Source organism: Oncorhynchus tshawytscha, linkage group LG09 (assembly GCF_018296145.1).
Source record: "Oncorhynchus tshawytscha isolate Ot180627B linkage group LG09, Otsh_v2.0, whole genome shotgun sequence".
NCBI lineage: Eukaryota > Metazoa > Chordata > Actinopteri > Salmoniformes > Salmonidae > Oncorhynchus > Oncorhynchus tshawytscha.
In genome coordinates this window covers 66968829-66986520 of record NC_056437.1, presented here as the reverse complement: position 1 = coordinate 66986520, position 17692 = coordinate 66968829, and the positions used below count along the sequence as shown (strand labels likewise).

The 17692-nt window shown below is 43.2% G+C and overlaps 2 protein-coding genes and 1 long non-coding RNA gene across 9 annotated transcripts in view; 2 read left to right on the top strand and 1 right to left on the bottom strand.

Annotated features, from left to right (window-relative positions):
* Positions 1–3444, top strand: part of LOC112258461 (nuclear body protein SP140-like protein) — a 76843-nt gene extending 73399 nt beyond the window's left edge. For all 5 annotated transcript variants that reach the window (XM_042327288.1, XM_042327287.1, XM_042327289.1 and 2 more), the window contains 5 exons: positions 2108–2226; positions 2377–2494; positions 2670–2744; positions 2868–3011; positions 3196–3444. In XM_042327288.1, the coding sequence (XP_042183222.1) occupies positions 2108–2226; positions 2377–2494; positions 2670–2744; positions 2868–3011; positions 3196–3309 (570 nt within the window). In that variant the 3' untranslated portion in view covers positions 3310–3444. The remainder of the gene's footprint in view (positions 1–2107; positions 2227–2376; positions 2495–2669; positions 2745–2867; positions 3012–3195) is intronic.
* LOC112258464 lies at positions 1750–9468 on the bottom strand. Of its 2 annotated transcripts, XR_002954757.2 has the most exons (4): positions 9354–9468; positions 4376–4427; positions 2074–2221; positions 1750–1810 (listed from the first exon to the last, which is right to left on the bottom strand). It is a non-coding gene; the product is annotated as an uncharacterized LOC112258464 (long non-coding RNA). The 2 variants fall into 2 exon arrangements; XR_006084146.1 differs by lacking the exons at positions 1750–1810; positions 9354–9468 and adding an exon at positions 8107–8153 and having other exon boundaries at positions 2085–2221.
* A 287-nt stretch (positions 9469–9755) lies between these two features.
* On the top strand, positions 9756–14868 carry si:ch1073-357b18.4 (uncharacterized protein LOC797129 homolog). Of its 2 annotated transcripts, XR_006084143.1 has the most exons (5): positions 9756–9984; positions 10315–10386; positions 10630–10922; positions 11500–13093; positions 13282–14868. XR_006084143.1 is itself a non-coding variant. In XM_024432849.2 (4 exons), the coding sequence occupies exons 1-4, from the start codon at positions 9756–9758 to the stop codon at positions 12220–12222; spliced, it is 1317 nt and encodes a 438-aa protein (XP_024288617.1). In that variant the 3' UTR covers positions 12223–14868. The 2 variants fall into 2 exon arrangements, 1 of the variants encoding a protein (XP_024288617.1); XM_024432849.2 differs by having other exon boundaries at positions 11500–14868.
* Positions 14869–17692: the final 2824 nt, after the last annotated feature.

The window sequence follows — 17692 nt, the reverse complement described above, 5'->3', positions numbered from 1 at the left end:
AAATACCTCTTCCCCCCTTTTTCCTCTCTCTACCCTACTGATGTTACATTTGCAAAACCCTTGGTTAACATAAAGATTCTGGGAACATCAGAAGGTGGGGGGAAATTAACTATATTCTGGTAATCCGACGAACTGAACATATGCGGTGGTACTTAATGAAAATGATGTCAGTTCGGTTATCATCTGAGACATTCTCATCAATAATAAGATGACAAACTCTACAGTGGAAAGTCTACACATCAGAGTTATCGGATTCACATGGAATTGTTGTTCAATTTAAATGTTTGAATATGAAATGTTTCGTGATGGGATGAAATGTGATTTTAGCTTCTAAAATGTGAGATTTGGGTTTTCATAAGGTAGGGCTCTGCTCAATCAGTGGCCCGCCCCTGTGAAGGGACATGGGCTATAAAACTTTTCAAACACGCCCTCCTCTCCCTTCCTATATAAGCCCTTGACAACAATATAACCTCCTTTTCCGAGGACGACGGTCCGATGTCAAAATGGTTCAGATAATAACTACAGAACGAAGCCAACATCAGCGTGAGCTTTGGTTGCGAATGGTATGACCTCTTATTCACGACAGAAGTGATACCTCCTAGCCGTTGAGTTAGCAACAGCCGCTGCAAACGAGGGTTAGGAAGGAACAGACAGAGTATCCCGTCTAGCAAACAACGATGTTACTACAAAGTATTCAATTTACCAGCAGAGACATTCTTCAGGGGACAAAGGACTCGGTTGGGCAACACGGCCTTCCATCTACCACCAACCTACCGAAGCGCAGCTCAGAGTAAATATTTATTGCATTTTCCTCTTCCAAATGAGCGGTAATTTAGAATGCATAAGATACTGTATTTACGATAGCACAGCTTCACCCTTTGTTCCTCAGTCTTCCCGCTCTTTCACTCAAACCCAGCCCCTTTTCTTTTGTGTGACCAGCTGTCATATCTGTTCCGCCCGCTAGGGACGTTTTCCTTTATGACGTCATTTGTAATCAAGTTATGATTTAAATATGTGTATGTGTAATTCTGTGTGATTAGTTAGGTATTTAGTAAATAAATAAATAATTAAACCCAATTTTGTATTGCTGATTCAACTTGTTAGCCAGGGTTCGTGCAGGTAACTAAGAATTTACAACTTTCAGATGAGACTGAATTAAGATGACGATTAATATTGACTGCTATCAATGTAAAATATTACTAGGTCTTTAAGAGTTTATTTGGAAGATAACAGCTCTGTAAATATTATTTTGTGGTGCCCGACTCTCTAGTTAATTACATTTACATGATTAGCTCAATCAGGTAATTGTCACGTTCTTTCAAAATCGAACCCAGAAGCAGACCAGGACAAGGAGAGTAGGAAGAAGGTGAGTATTTATTTACAAGTGAATGTGAATGGGTAGATATATCCAGGTGGCGTAGCGGGCAGCAGTGGTGAGTTGATGGGAGTAAATAGGTGGATCCAATGGGGTAGCGGAATCCTCCGACAACCAGGCGGGAATGGGGTAAATGATCCGGGTGAGTAACTGAAGACAGAACAAACGGAGGTAAGTTTAAGGCAGGCAATACGTAAAAAACAACAAAACAAATTCTATCCAACTTGAGGCTGATACTATGGCACAACATACTGTTCATGGCTAACGATCCGGCAGGGAATGGATGTCAGGTCAGAGCTTTTGAAGGGTAGAGGTGATGATCAGGACAGGTGTGCAGATTACTGATGGGATACAGGTGCGGGTGAACATTGATCTCCCAACAAGCTAATTCGCCCGGCAACCAGACAGGGTGCGTTCCAGGACACCGGAAACACACTCCAGGACAGAAACACAGGCAAACACAGACTCAGGAAGTGGGATTCGTGAAAGTAATATTAATTAGAATAGCATGTCATATCACTTAATCCGGCATGGCCAAAGACACGACATACCAAATCATTAATAAAACATAGCAAACAGAGTCTTTGATCCGGAGTCTCCTTGTTTTACACCCAAGAGTGTGAGAAACCAATATGCACGATATTCGTTAACACACAAACAGACAGTTGGTGCTTGATCGTTAACCATTTCCTTCTCACCTTCCTCTCTTCTCTGTCTTGGCATCATGATCAGGATAACGATGACGATTGCTTCATCTGTAGAAGCCAGGGTAGCTTGATATGCTGTGATGAGTGTCCTCGCTCCTTCCATCAGAGATGTCATCTTCCTAATGTGGATGACGCTATGCTGGGGTGAGAAGAGTTGAGGGTTGATGAGAGACAGTGTGAGAGAAAGAGATTGATACAAGAGAAAGTATGTTTGTTCTGTGTTGGTAAACTTAGCTGTCAGATTATTTGTGCACTATTGAAATGTTGTGTGTGTGTGTGTGTGTGTAATCACAGGGATGATCGTCCGTGGTTGTGTACATTCTGTGTACTGAGGGCCAGTCAGTCGTGGAGTTACCCCACACAAATGACCTACCAGGAAGCCTTGACCTGCCGAATCTCTGACCACCCACTGGTGAGGAGCCTGAATGAATGACATCTACCATTGGGCAAATTGCCTTCAATCAATCGACCTAGCGGTCTGTCTGTCCATTATAAACATCACTATATACTTGACATTAAATAATTATTCAGACTTAAAATGTAAACAGTCTTTGATCAGTCACATAATGGTGTGTTTACTCTGACAGGAATGCCAGTACCTCCTGCTGTGTCTCTACCATGCAGATGAGGACCACATCTTTGTGAAAGATCCTTGCATCAATGTATGTTTGCTTGGTTCTCTCTGTGTGTGTGTGTGTCTGTGTGCATGTCTGTCTGTGTGCATCTGTGTCGGTGTCTGTGTGTCAAAGTTAACATATATCTCCATCTGTGTGTTTTATTGCCAGGTGAGAAACTACACCAGTGAGATAAAGACCCCTATATGGCTGGACAGGGTTGTGGAGAAGCTGCAGCAGAATCTCTACCAGTCGGTGCAACAATTTGTGTCTGATGTGTTGCTTATCTTCACCAACTGTGCCACATTTAACAGGGTAAGACTGCACTACGGCAGTATCCAATGTGAAGACTCCATGAAAATCTTGGAATTATGCTAGTCAACTTTACTTGTGCTAATGCATGAATAACAATGTGTCTTTGCTAAATGAGTTGTTTATTGCATTTCTAGTTTGTTTATTATGTTTTCTCTACAAATGTGTCTGTCTTTTTTTAATGAAGGACAATGCAGAGTTCCGTGTGATGGGCGAAAGATTGAAGGATCTATTTGAGAGAGAGTTCAAGAGTACATTCAGCATCCAACTTCAGCATCCAACTGCATCCAACAGCCAGTAGAGCCTGTGCTGTACTCTCACTACTTTTTATATTTTTTATTTTATTTAACCTTTATTTAACCAGGTAGGCTAGTTGAGAACAAGTTCTCATTTGCAACTGTGACCTGGCCAAGATAAAGCAAAGCAGTTCGACACATACAACAACACATGGAGTTACACATGGAATAAACAAACATACAGTCAATAATACAGTAGAAAAATATATATACAGCATGTGCAAATGAGGTAGGATAAGAGAGGTAAGGCAAATAGGCCATGGTGGCGAAGTAATTACAATGTAGCAATTAAACACTGGAATGGTAGAATGTACAGAAGATGAATGTGCAAGTAAAGATACTGGGGTGCAAAGGAGCAAGATAAATAAATAAATAAATACAGTATGGGGATGAGGTAGATTGGATGGGCTATTTACAGATGAGCTATGTACAGGTGCAGTGATCTGTGAGCTATGAGACAACAGGGAATATTCACCATGCCCTGGTCTTTCTATAGAGCCTTCATACAGACTTGCATGTACATTGTTATCCAAATCAAATTTTATTTGTCACATACACATGGTTAGCAGATGTTAGTGCAAGTGTAGCGAAATGCTTGTGCTTCTAGTTCCGACAATGCAGTAATAACCAACAAGTAATCTAGCTAACAATTCCAAAACTACTACCTTATAGACACAAGTGTAAGGGGATAAAGAATATGTACATAAAGATATATGAATGAGTGATGGTACAGAGCGGCATAGGCAAGATACAGTAGATGGTATCGAGTACAGTATATACATATGAGATGAGTACGTAAACAAAGTGGCATAGTTAAAGTGGCTAGTGATACATGTATTACATAAGGATGCAGTAGATGATATAGAGTATATATGTATGCATATGAGATGAATAATGTAGGGTATGTAAACATTATATTAGGTAGCATTTCATGAATTTTCATCTAGTCATTTCATGAATTTATTTAATTCATTCTAACAGTCAAAATGGGTGTGTCATAATAATTGAAATATAATGGTGATAACATTTAATTTAATATCTCATGCAAGAAAGAGCCTTAGAATGTCTTACCTTCCGGGTTCTTACTTCTGGTTAGGCCTCACTATATTTATGTTCAGGGATTCTGTTGAAAATAAACTCATGAATTTCTGAAACATTGTAAAACATACTGTAGGTCTACTTGTTTGACTGTGTGTAGCCTTCCAGAATGTGGTTCTGTTGAGGAGAATATCATCAGAGCAGAAGCGCCCTCTTCAGGGCAGTTTGGGCAGCGTCTGCTTTGCGTCTCTGCCCAACGCTGGTATCGTCACCACAATTGTCAGCAGTGAATCCCTGCCCAACGCTGGTATCGTCACCACAATTGTCAGCAGTGAATCCCTTCCCAAAGCTGCGCAGCAGCGTTATGCAGACATGCTTGGTAAAGAATGCAGAAGTGTCCACTTAATCAGAAGTGTCCACTTAATTTGAGGGCTGAGGGTGTGTCTTTTAAGTGTTTGGAACGTAACCTCAGAGCCCTTTGACAAAGAAGACGAATCATCTTCGCTGCTTTCGAGTAAAGAGTGCAGCTTCATGATATTTCTCTGGGAGAAGGCGGTCCAAAAGATGACCGCGGCTGGCAACTAAAACGACTACCAAACCCATAGTACTTTGTAAGTTGTTGGTACTGTATACTCAGACAGAGATATATATTTCATATTTCAGTCTTGTTTCACAGGAACTTTAACTTGAGAAATACTAGTGGATAATAGCAGAATCTACTGCACACCCAGAGCTGATTAGCTAGCGAAGGTGCTGGAGGCAAAAACTGGAGAAACAGGAAAATGCTATTACAATCTATAATGAAAGATAAGAATTGTATTAAAATTATGAGCCATCGCAAAATAAAATGTTTGCAGATCTTCTAGGCAAAGAAAACAGTTGGCTTAGAATCATAGGAGAGAGCCTCATATCACATTCATGTCTCTGGTCTCGTTTGCATGGTCAAACAAAAACAACTTAATGATTGGTTGAAAATAGATCCACCCACAATGTGCAAGCGTTGGCTGCAGGATGGAGTTGGTAAAAAGCAACTGCAGAAACTTGCAGTCAACTTCATGACCATAGATCACATGAGTTTTGTAAAGTTAATGCAGTCAACATGTAGGTGCAAGTCTGGTTATTTTTAACCCCATAATGCAACACACTTTGAAAGGTGGTGACCAACAATGGTCACCGATTTGACAAAGATAAGTTTAGATGATTCAATAAAAATCCATTGTTAATGAAGAATAAACAATGGGAGAAGAAATGGAGAGATAGATCGTTCTCCATCCAGGGGAAAAGAAAACACAAGGAGGACATAGGAGGTAGATGCTGGAGCTTCATGGGACATCAGAGGGTGTTTGTAAGGGCCATACTAGTTGTAGTCTCTCTTTCTCTTTTCTCTCAGCGCATGGACAGCACTGGGACTGGAAGACTTGGAGGAAGAGGGAAGTCCAGGGGAAGCAGAGTCGCTGCCACCAACAAGACAGCTGGACTACCACTTTGTGGAAGTGGTGTTGAGAGCCACGGCCAGAGGGGCTGCCGTCGGGCTACTTAGAGGAGTAGCAGTCGTCTCATTGGTCTGGATAGCAGAGGTCCTGTCTGGGTCGCTTCGCTGCTCAACGCCCCCTTCTTGGGGCTTCTGATCGGGCTGGGGGTGGGTGCTGCAGATGGGGTGGACCGGGCGGTGAAGTTCCTGGAGCCTTGGGTGTGGTGGGAGGTTCTGGGTAATGAGGTGAGCGGGGCTGGGGGCCAGGTTGGCTGCAGTGAGTTGGGGTCGCCATTGGGGTTTGATGAGCATCTTGGCAGTCAGGGCAATAAAGAACGCGGTGAAGGGTGCTGAGATCAGGATGGTGCCGTTCCAGACCTGACACCAGGATAAAGTGACTAAGGGGGCATTGAAATGATATTGAATTCTGCTTATATCACACTACGACACAAACATAACGTTCAAATGCAGAGACTCTATGACCATTGCTTGAGGTTGGCGCGAAATCTGTTGCCTATCTCTGCTGCACTGTATCAGCACAATGGACGGCGCTCTACACACTAACACAAGGCAGTTTTGGTAATGAATATAGGCTACAAGATTCAGTTCCTTCAAAAAGTATTTATAGTGTTACAGCCTGAATTAAAAATTGATTAAATACACATTCTCACCCATCTAAACATAATACCCAATAATTACAAATGAAAACACATTTTAAGAAATTCTTGCAAATGTATTGAAAATACCGATACAGAACTTTCAACACCCCTGAGTCAATACTTTGTAGAAGCACCTTTGTCAGCAATTACAGCTATGAGTCTTTCTGGGTACGTCTCTAAGAGCTTTCCACATCTGGATTGTACATTATTGCCATAGATTTCGATGTAGATTTAAGTCAAAACTGTAACTCGGCCACTCAGGAACATTCAATGCTGTCTTGGTAAGCAACTCCAATGTAGATTTGCCCTTGTGTTTTAGGTTATTGTCCTGCTGAAAGGTGAATTAATCTCCCAGTACCTGGTGGAAAGCAGACTGAACTAGGTTTTCCTTTAGGATTTTGCCTGTGCTTAGCTCCATTACATTTCATTTGTATCCTAAAAAAAACTCTCCAGTCCTCAACGATTACAAACAAGCATACCCATAACTTGATGCAGCCACCACTAGCTTTAAAATATGGAGAGTGGTACTCAGTAATTTGTTGTATTGAATTTGCCCCAAAAAGAACACTGTATTCAGGACCCAAAAACGATTGCTTAGCAATTTTTTGGGCAAAAAGTATTTTTAGTCTGTACAGCCTTCCTTCTTTTCCATCGATCAGTTAGGTTAGTATTGTGGAGTAACTACGATTTTGTTGATCCATCCTCAGTTTTCTCCTAACATAGCCATTAAACTCTAACTGTTTTAAAGTCACCATTGCCCTCATGGTGAAATCACTGAGTGGGTTCCTTACTATCCACCAAATGAGTTTGAAAGGATGCCTGTATCTTTGTAGTGACTAGATGTATTGATACACCATCTACGGTTTAATTAACTTCATCATGTTTATCTACCAATAGGTGCCCTTCTTTGCGAGGCATTGGGAAAACCTCCCTGGTCTTTGTGGTTGAATCTGTGTTTGAAATCCACTGCTTGACTGAGGGACCTTACAGATAATTGTGTGGGGTACAGAGATGAGGTAGTCATTTGAAAATCATGTTAAACACTATTATGTGACTTGTTAAGTAAATTTGTACTCCTGAACTTATTTTGGCTTGCCATAACAAAGGGATTGAATACTTGTTGAATCAAGACATTTCATCTTCTCATTTTCTATTAATTTGTGAACATTTCTAAAAACATAATTCCACTTTGACATTATGGGCTATTGTGTGTAGACCAGTAACACACAATCTCAATTTAATCCATTTTAAATTCCGCCTATAGCACAACAAAATGTGGAAAATGTCAAGGGGTGTAAGTACTTTCTGAAGGCACTGCAGCTATACCCAGGGGAGTCATTTGGGTTTTTGCATTGGAATGATATTGAAATATGCTTATATCACACTATACCACAATAAACATAAAGTTCAAATGCCAACACCATACAGTGCTTTTGACCAAAAGTGACAGGTTGGCACGGAATCTCTGCTGTGCTCTATCCGCACCATTGACAGTCCCTTACACATTAAAGCAAGGCCATTGAAAACCTAGGCTAGCTACGGAAGTCATTTTGCATTCCATGCCCTCGATTTTTGCTGAAATGACACCACTGACAAGATTTTGATAAAAACCATCCAGCTAGATTGTTTCTTACCTTGGCAGCATCATGCTGTGAGGATGTTTTTGAGCGGCAGGGACTGGGAGAGAGATCCTTGATGAAAACCTGCTCCAGAGTGCTCAGGACCGAAGACTGGGGCGAAGGTTCACCTTCCAACAGGACATGACCTTAACCACACAGCCAAGACAATGCAGGAGTGGCTTCGGGACAGATCTCTGAATGTTCTTGAGTGGCCCAGCCATATCCCGGACTTGAACCAGATCGAACATCTCTGGAGAGACCTGAAAATTGCTGTGCAGCGACGCTCCCCATCCAACCTGACAGAGCTTGAGAGGATCTTCAAAGAAGAATGCAAGAAAATCCTGAAATACAGGTGTGCCAAGCCAAGACTTTGTGTCTGATGTGTTGCTCTTCACCAACTGTGCCACATTTAACAGGGTGAGACTGCACTACTGCAGTATCCAATGTGAAGACCCAGGTCTAACATTTTGATTATACTAGTCAACTTGTGCTAATGAATGAATAACACTTTAATAATGTGCCCTTGTTTAATCCATAACAAATATGAATTAGGCTAAATGAGTTGTTTATTGCATTTCTAGCTTGTTTTCTATACAAATGTGTCTGTCTTTTTTTCTGAGGGATAATGCAGAGTTCCGTGGAATGGGCGAAAGATTGAAGGATCTATTTGAGAGAGAGTTCAAGAGTACTCCATTCAGAAACCAACTTCAGGGGGCAGGCAGGCAGAGCCAAGCACGAGATAGCGAAATCCTATTGGCGCATATTGCATATTTCCGTTAGGGAACGCCTACTACGTGAAGTGCGCGTGTGCAATAACTCGATTCGCCTTTGCACTCTTAAACAACGGCATTTTTAAAAACGTTTGCAAAGGCTAAAGTCTACACACTTTAGTCCACTCTGTTCATAACATATTCTAGTTTTGGGAACAGAAAACTTTGAGATCAAATGTTTCATCGGTGAGCTCATTTGCATAAATGTCGGACAAAATCCATCTCGTTCCATCTTCTCCCACTATCCGCCAGTGGTCTTCCTCTCAGTACCATATTTGGAAGCGAGTGGAAACGTCAAGCGGATGCTTCACATTTAAACATCCAGTTAAATATCTATTTCATTGTTCCATCTGTGATGTCACCTTCATCATTTTTTAAAATCCGCTTTGTACGTGCGTTTTGTTTCAGATTTGCTGTCGAAAATAAACCAACATTTTCTAAAACATTGTACAACATACAATAGGTCTACTTGTTTGACTGTGTGTAGCCTACCAGAATGTGGTTCTGTTGAGGAGAATGTCAGACAGAGCAGCAGCGCCCTCTTCAGGGCAGTCTGGGCAGCGTCTGCGTTGAGTCTCTGCACTCGTGCAGGGCCTGCGCACGCTAGTACACGTCACCACAATTGCCAGTAGCGAATCCAAGCCCAGAGCTGCGAAGCAGCGTTGCGCAGACATGCCTGGTAAAGTACGCAGCCATTTCTCTTCAGCTTGTTGTAAAGTCACATGTCCGAGAATGCAAATACTGCAATAGTGGCTGATGTTGGGGTTTGTAGGCGAATTTCTTTATCTAAATGAAAGACTAAAACTTTTTCCTTCTCATAAGCATTGAGAGAAACAGCCACATAGGCAGCCTATTTAGACGTGGTCGAGCGATTCCATAACCAAGACAGTGCGCATGGTAGACGCGGTAATGTCGTTGAATATCACTGTGAAAAGTGAAGATTCCGAGTCCTTTGACGATGAAGACGAATCATCTTCGCTGCTTTCGGGCAAAAGAGCCACGGAGTCTGCAGCTCGTCATGATATTTCTCCGGGAGAAGGCGGTCCAATAGAAGACCATGCAGGATATTCAACACAGCATGGGCGGCTAGCAACTAAAACCACCAGCAAACCCATCGTACTGTGTAAGTTGTTGGTACCGTACAAGTAAGACAGCGAGAGCATATTTTTCAGTCTTGTCTCACAGGAACTTTAACTTTTACTTTTAAAAACACTATTAGATAATAGGCCGGAATCTACCGCACACCCAGAGCTGAATAGTGAAGGTATTGGACGTAAAAGGCAAACCTGGAGAAACAAGAAAAAGGCTCTGCACACTTTAGAAATATTTGTAGAATCTATAATGAATTATAATGAATTATCAGAATATTATTGATATTATGAACTATCGCAAAATACTAAACTGTATTTTGACGGTTTTGCCTGTGACACCTGCCTTTCTTTCTGTCAACTAGATCCTGTGAGTGCTGACCGTTTCTTTTCCTCTACTTCTGCAGATGGCAAAACCATCTTAAAGATAGCTCCAGGTGAGTCCTATTTCTTCCCGTTAAAGAGTGAAGGAGATAGAGGGGAGTAAAATAAAGAGGGCACATCAAATAAATATAACTCTTCCTATATTTCTTGGTCTAAGCACCTACTGTAGATGTACCATTTATCTGCAGCACCCAGAACCAAATCTCACATGCATGCTGGCTAGCTGTTCGAGCGACTTAACAGTACTTATATACTTATTAAACATCCCTCTTCTCCAACCTCCTTCCTCTCCTCAGCCGCAGTCATGACCCTCCCGACTCCTCGGCCTCCTCCCCAGGTTTCCCCAGAGTTCTCCTACCAGGCCATTGTGTACTTGATCGAAGCAGTGGGGCGCCGCTGGAGCCTGTACGGGACCCGGGAGCGTTCGCAGCTCTTCCAGAGTGTGCAGAAGGAGTTGGAGGAGCAGGGTCATTGTCTTCCTGTTGAGAAGATCCGCCGCAAGTGGAACAACTTGATCGTCACCTACAAGAGGGTCAAATACAGAGGCAGGGAGACCGGCCAGGCCAGAACCTCCTGGGAGTACTTTGAGGTACTTGTTTGTTTTATTATAATAGACGTGTGTTGTTTAGCAAGAAAACCGATGCATGTGCATCTTCTGGGCAAAACAGACAGGTTTGGCTTAGAATCATAGGATTATTGAAACTATATTTCGTCTCCAAATGTTTATTGAAAACACTAAGCACTTTTTGTCTCTCAAATACATCGTGACAGTTGTTAGCTAGCGAATTTGAGCCATATTATCATAGACATGGTATAAGTCAAAACACCTTAAAACATGACATGGTATCACAAACAAGATACAAGCCACCTACAATGCCCCACATGGCAGTTTCTTGTCATTGTTTCGAGCTAACAGGCTGTTCAGGATCACAGCAACACAGCCTTCTACTCATGCGTAGCTCATGCATCATTTTCGTGACGTTGTCAGGCAACCGTCTCTTCATTTTGTTGAAAGTGTTGTTCTAGTGGTCTTGTAGTGAATGCTCATCAATTCTAGTGACATTGGGGGTGTATTATGAAAGTAAGAAACAAAGCTGCCCAAGGGTGCTAACAAGACCCTCTTATCTCAACATTCTGTCTCTGTCTGTCTCTCACTCGCTCATAAGATGATGGATGCCATGCTTGGTGACACCATCGGCGCCGAGACCACTAGCAGCCCTACCCTAGTAACCAGCATCCCTAAGGTGAACGTCGCCACGGAAACCGCCAAAACAGAGCAGAAGCCCCTCCTTCCCCATGGCAACCTCATCACTGCATGCACTCGGACACTCACCCTTGTCCCCTCCTCCCTCCCACTCCACACGCCAGTTCCCTCCACCCTCCCTCTCTACACCTTTGTCAGATCCCTACCTCCCGCTACCCCCGTCCGCTCCTCCCTCCCTCTTCCCACCCCCTTGGACACACCCTCCCCCAGGATAGCCAATAACACAGACCCTCTACAGCCAAACCCCTCCCCTGCTCCGGTCGCACAGCCCCCTGCCTCCCGTCACATCCCCTCCAACCTCAGCCGCATAGACCTCCGCAGAAAGAAGCGCTGTCGCTTCTCCTCCAAGGGATCCTCCATTACCTCCCTTCTGGCCCAGCAGCAGAAGCGAGCAGAAGAAGGCACCTCCTTGCTGCAGGAGTTCCTGAGGAGGCAGGAGGGGCAGGCCAAGGACGAGCAGGGGCGTCGCAGCAGGATGGAGGCCCGGGGGAGGAGGCGCGAGAGGAGGGAGGCGCGCATGGCAGAGTCCCTGGGTAGGATGGCCACGGCTCTGGAGCTGCTTTCCTCCAAACAGGACACAGTCATTGCCCTGCTGCAGAGACTGGCTGAGAGAGACAGGAAGTGACAGTCATCGCCCCGGGTTGTCACTAACTTCTATAGCCACAAAGCCATAATTATGGCTAAACCCCGCCTATTTTTACTATTCATCTTCTTAAATTTAGATTTTTAAACCTAACATTAACCACACTACTAACCTTATGCCTAATCTTAAAATAAGTACAAAAAGCTCATGTTTGTTTTCATGAATTTTGAGTTTATGGCTATATAATCTAGTGGAAACGTTGCTGCAGAGACTAGCTGAAGTGACACTGTAATCGCCCTACTGCAGAGCCTGGCCGAGAGACGGGGAGGCTGACTCAGCATGCGACCGAAGGGGTACTCTTTTTCCCTATATTGTGCACTCTCTATGAGCTAAAACCCAGTGAAAACCCACCTTGTGTCCCAGGTCTAAATTGGTCCCTGATTAGAGGGGAACTGGGTTCGAGGTTCATATTCGAATTTGCATAATGTAAGGAATAGGGTGCCATTTTGGACGCGAGACTCAGATAATGTTAATTGATTGTGTTGTAGAATTTACAATGGAATAACAATTTTGATTGATTAAATGGTTAATTAATTAATGATTGATCATGATAATCAAAGTAATTTACAATAGCAGCATTTGTTTGCAGCAGTTATGGTTGGAGAAACCGGTGTGGTGAGTGGAAACCACAATTTAGGCCTACACAGATGGATAAGGATTGTGAAATAGTAGGTGAGACTTGTTCTCACTAGTCTGGCATCTGGTCCAACCAGTAACTCCCGAAACACACACACACACAGCCTTCTCAACGGTTTGATTGTCAGGCAGCATGCATGAGGCCGATTCAGACCGAGGCAGATGCAGACACTCTGAGACAGGCTAACAACCATAGAGAACAGCACCTGTAGCTACAGTAAGTGAATTGTTTGACAAAGATTATCTTAAATGATAGCAATGTTTTCTAAATTGGTGTTTTCATAGTGTTGCCGGCTTGTACAAAAAACAACAGAAACATACTGTATAGTCAAGGTGCGTAAATCGAATCATTGAGGATGACACAAAAGTCTCAACTTATTTCCATCGTGGTTCTCTAACCTATAGATGCAACCAGTACCTCAGTGATGGAGAGGGATCTCCTTAGAAGAGGCACCTTCAGTGGTCAACATGAGACAGACTGAAGGAACTGATCCACTCTGAGGGGGTGGGGATATCAGATAACCAAATTCTGGTTTCACCTTTCGCTAAGAAAAACAGGTTGCCTCAACTCATCCAATGGAGACAGAAACAATGAGAGAGTGATTGACTGTACAGTTTAGGTGATTCAGTAAAAAAAAACAATTGTTCGTAAAAAAACAAAACGATGGGAGAGGGAACAGAGAGAGACAGATCGTTCTCCATCCAGGGGAGAAGAAAATACGAGAAGGACGTAGGAGGAGGGGGTAGATGCTGGAGCATCATGGGACGTCAGTGGGCGTTTGTAAGGGCCACACTGATAGTGGTGAGTCTGGGAGCTCTCTTTCTCTCTCTTGGAGCATGGACAGTACTGGGACTGGAAGACATACAGGAGGAGAGTCCAGGAGAAGCGGAGTCACTGCCACCAGCAAGACCGCTGGACTACCACCTCTGTGTGGAGCTGGTGTTGAGAACCACAGCCAGAGGGGGTGCCATCGGGCTTCTGAGAGGACTAGCAGCCATCTCAGTGGTCTGGATAGCAGAGGTCCTGTCTGGGTCTAATGGCCTGGTTGCATCGGTCCTCCGCGCCCCCTTCTTGGGGCTTCTGATCGGGCTGGGGGTGGGTGCTGCAGATGGGGTGGGCAGGGTGGAGGAGCTCCTAGAGCCTGGGGTGTGGTGGGAGGTTGTGGGTAACGGGGTGAGCGGGACCGGGGTGGGGGCCAGGGTGGCTGCAGTGAGTGGGGTGGTCATCGCTGGTTTAATGAGCATCATGACGGTCAGGGCAGTGAAGAATGTGGCAAAGAGTGGCGAGATCAGGATGGCACAGTTCATTACCGTGTCAGTGGCTGTGGGGGCTGCTAGGATGGTGCTGTGTTTGGCTCCCGGGTGCATGGCCACAGGAGCCTTGGTAGTATCCATCCTAGGGACACGGAGGGACCTCCACAACTTGGGGGCCCTAGTTGTGCTGGGGTTGGGGTGGTGTGCAGGGCAAAGGTGGCTTGGTGGTGGTGTGTCAGTTTTCTTGGTGTGGGATAAATTGGGGCAACTCTCACCCAGACATCTAATAGGAAGGTTAGTGGGCTTGACTGTAGCTGTGGTTGGATCCATGTGCCTGGGGTTCTCTCTGCAGATGTACTCAGCTCTGGTCAGTGTGTTACTGGGTGCTTCTATAGCCTTTCTGTCCTGGAGGGGTGGGGAGGCTGTTTGTAAAGTTTTTGCTGAGGTGGTAGAGAGATTATTTGCAGCTATAAGCATCAATACATATCATGGACAAGAAGAGAGACTTTTGAATACCTTTGGATGGGGAAAGAGGCCTCTCGATGCTTGACATATTTGTCTTCGAATTTTGTTGTGATTAATTACTGTGATTAGTTGTCTAAAATGCATTTATTTCCCGACATGACTGTTACAAATGTTAAAAGTTTAGAATTTGTCAAATAGGGCTGCAGAAAGTACATTTTGTAGTGAACTTTAATATTTGCAACCACAAAACACAATAAAACTACATACCCTTTTCCAGAAAGGAGCACAGTTTAGAATTCAGAATACAGATGGGTGTAGTAGCTAGCCTGTAGAATGAACAAGACTATGAAAACAACATGATTTCCACTAGATGGCACAGCCACAAGGTCAAAATTGTCTATCCTAAAAAATGTATGAAAATAAAAATATGCTTTTTGGTTAGTTAGCCACAAAGTGTTGCTAGGCCTCTGTGCCACCTGGGAGCCTAAGGCACTGCACCGCAGTGCTAGAGGTGTCACTACAGACCCTAGTTCGATCCCGGGCTGTATCACAACCAGCTGTGATCGGGAGTCCTGTAGGGCGGCACAGAATTGGCCCAGCGTCGTCCAGGTTAGTGGAGGTTTAGCCGGGGTAGGCCGTTATTGTAAATAAGAATTTGTTCTTAACTGACTTGCCTAGTTAAATAAAGGGGTTAAGTTTAAGAATCTTTATTTTAGAAATAGGCAGGGTTTATGACTTAGTGGTTGTGGTAAATGTGACAACCGGAAAACATTGTGGGACAAGTGCCAAGCCAGAGATATTACAGAAAAGTAACTCCAAACCACATGAGATTGGTGGCACCCTAATTGGGGAGGACAGGCTTGTGGTAATGGCTGGAGCGGAATTGAAACCGCTTAAGGATCTGCACCTTTTTTTCAATTTTTGCCTAAAATGACATACCCAAAAACTAACTGCCTGTTGTTCAGGCCCTGAAGCAAGGATATGCATATACAGTTGAAGTCGGAAGTTTACATACACTTAGGTTGGAGTCGTTAAAACTAGTTTTTCAACCACTCCACACATTTCTTGTTAACAAACTATAGTTTTGGCAAGTCGGTTATGACATCTACTTTGTGCATGTCAGAAGTACATTTTCCAACAATTGTTTACAGACAGATTATTTCACGTATAATTCATTTCGTCACAATTCCAGTGGGTCAAGTTTACATACACGAAGTGGACTGCCTTTAAACAGCTTGGGAAATTCCAGAAAATTATGTCATGGCTTTAGAAGCTTCTGATAGGCTAATTGACATCATTTGAGTCAATTGGAGGTGTGGATGTATTTCAAGGCCTACCTTCAAACTCAGTGCCTCTTTGCTTGACATCATAGGAAAATCAAAAGAAATCAGCCAAGACCTCCACAGTCTGGCTAATCCTTGAGAACAATTTCCAAATGCCTGAAGGCACCATGTTCATCTGTACAAACAATAGTACGCAAGTATAAACAACATGGGACCACGCAGCCATCATAACAGTGAGGAAGAAGACACACTATATCCTAGAGATGAACGTACTTTGGTGCGAAAAGTGCAATTTAATCTCAGAACAACAGCAAAGGACCTTCTGACGATGCTGGAGAAAACCAGTATGAAAGTATCAATATCCACAGTAAAACGAGTCCTTTATCGACATAACCAGAAAGGTCGCTCAGCAAGGAAGAAGCCACTACTCCAAAACTGCCATAAAAAGGCCAGACTATGGTTTGCAACTGCACATGGGGACAAAGATTGTACTTTTTGGAGAAATGTCTTCTGGTCTGATGAAACAAAAATAGAACTGTTTGGCCATAATGACCATTATGTTTGGAGGGAAAAGGGGGATGCTTGCAAGCCGGAGAACACCATCCCAACCATGAAGCACGGGTGGCAGCATCATGTTGTGGGGGTGCTTTGCTGCAGGAGGGACTGAAGAAACATGTCAAGACCTCAGTCAGGAAGTTAAAGCTTGGTTGCAAATGGGTCTTCCAAATGGACAATGACCCCAAGCATACTTCCAAAGTTGTGGCGATATGGCTTAAGGACAACCAAGTCAAGGTATTGGAGTGGCCATCACAAAGCCCTAACCTCAAGCCTACAGAAAATGTGTGGGCAGAACTGAAAAAGCGTGTGTGAGCAAGGAGGCCTACAAACCTGACTCAGTTACACCAGCTCTGTAAGGAGGAATGGGCCAAAATTCACCCAACTTATTGTGGGAAGCTTGTGGAAGGCTACCTGAAATGTTTGACCCACGTTAAACAATTTAATGGCAATGCTACCAAGTACTAATTGAGTGTATGTAAACTTCTGACGCACTGTGAATGTGATGAAAGAAATTAAAGCTGAAATAAATCATTCTCTCTACTATTATTCTGACATTTCACATTCTTAAAATAAAGTGGTGATCCTAACTGACCTAAGAGAGGGAATTTTTACTAGGATTGAATGTCTGGAATTGTGAAACTGAGTTTAAATGTATTTGGCTAAGGTGTATGTAAACTTCTGACTTCAACTGTATATGCATACGGTACCATTTGAAAGGAAACATTTTGAAGTTTATGGAAATGTGAAAGGAATGTAGGAGAATATAACACAACAGATCTAGTAAAAGATAATACAAATATGTACAAAAAATATATAATCTTTGAAATGCAAGAGAGAGGCCATAATGTATTATTCCAGCCCAGGTGGAATTTAGATGTTGGCCACTAGATGGCAGCAGTGTGTGTGTGCAAAGTTTAGACTGATGAACCATTGCATTTTTTATTTATTTATCAAGACTGCCCAAATGTTCCTAATTTATTGACGAATAACTTTTCATGTTCAAAATTGTGCTTTCTCTTCAAACAATAGCATGGTATTATTTCACTGTAGTAGCTAATATAAATTGAACAGTGCAGTTAGATTAACAACAATTTAAGCTTTCTGCCAATATCAGATATGTCTATGTCCTGGGAAATGTTCTTGTTACTTACAACCTAATGCTAATCGCATTAGCCTACGTTAGCTCAACCGTCCCGTGGAAGGGACACTGATCCTGAAGAAGTTTTAATGGAATGGTATCAAATAAATCAAACACC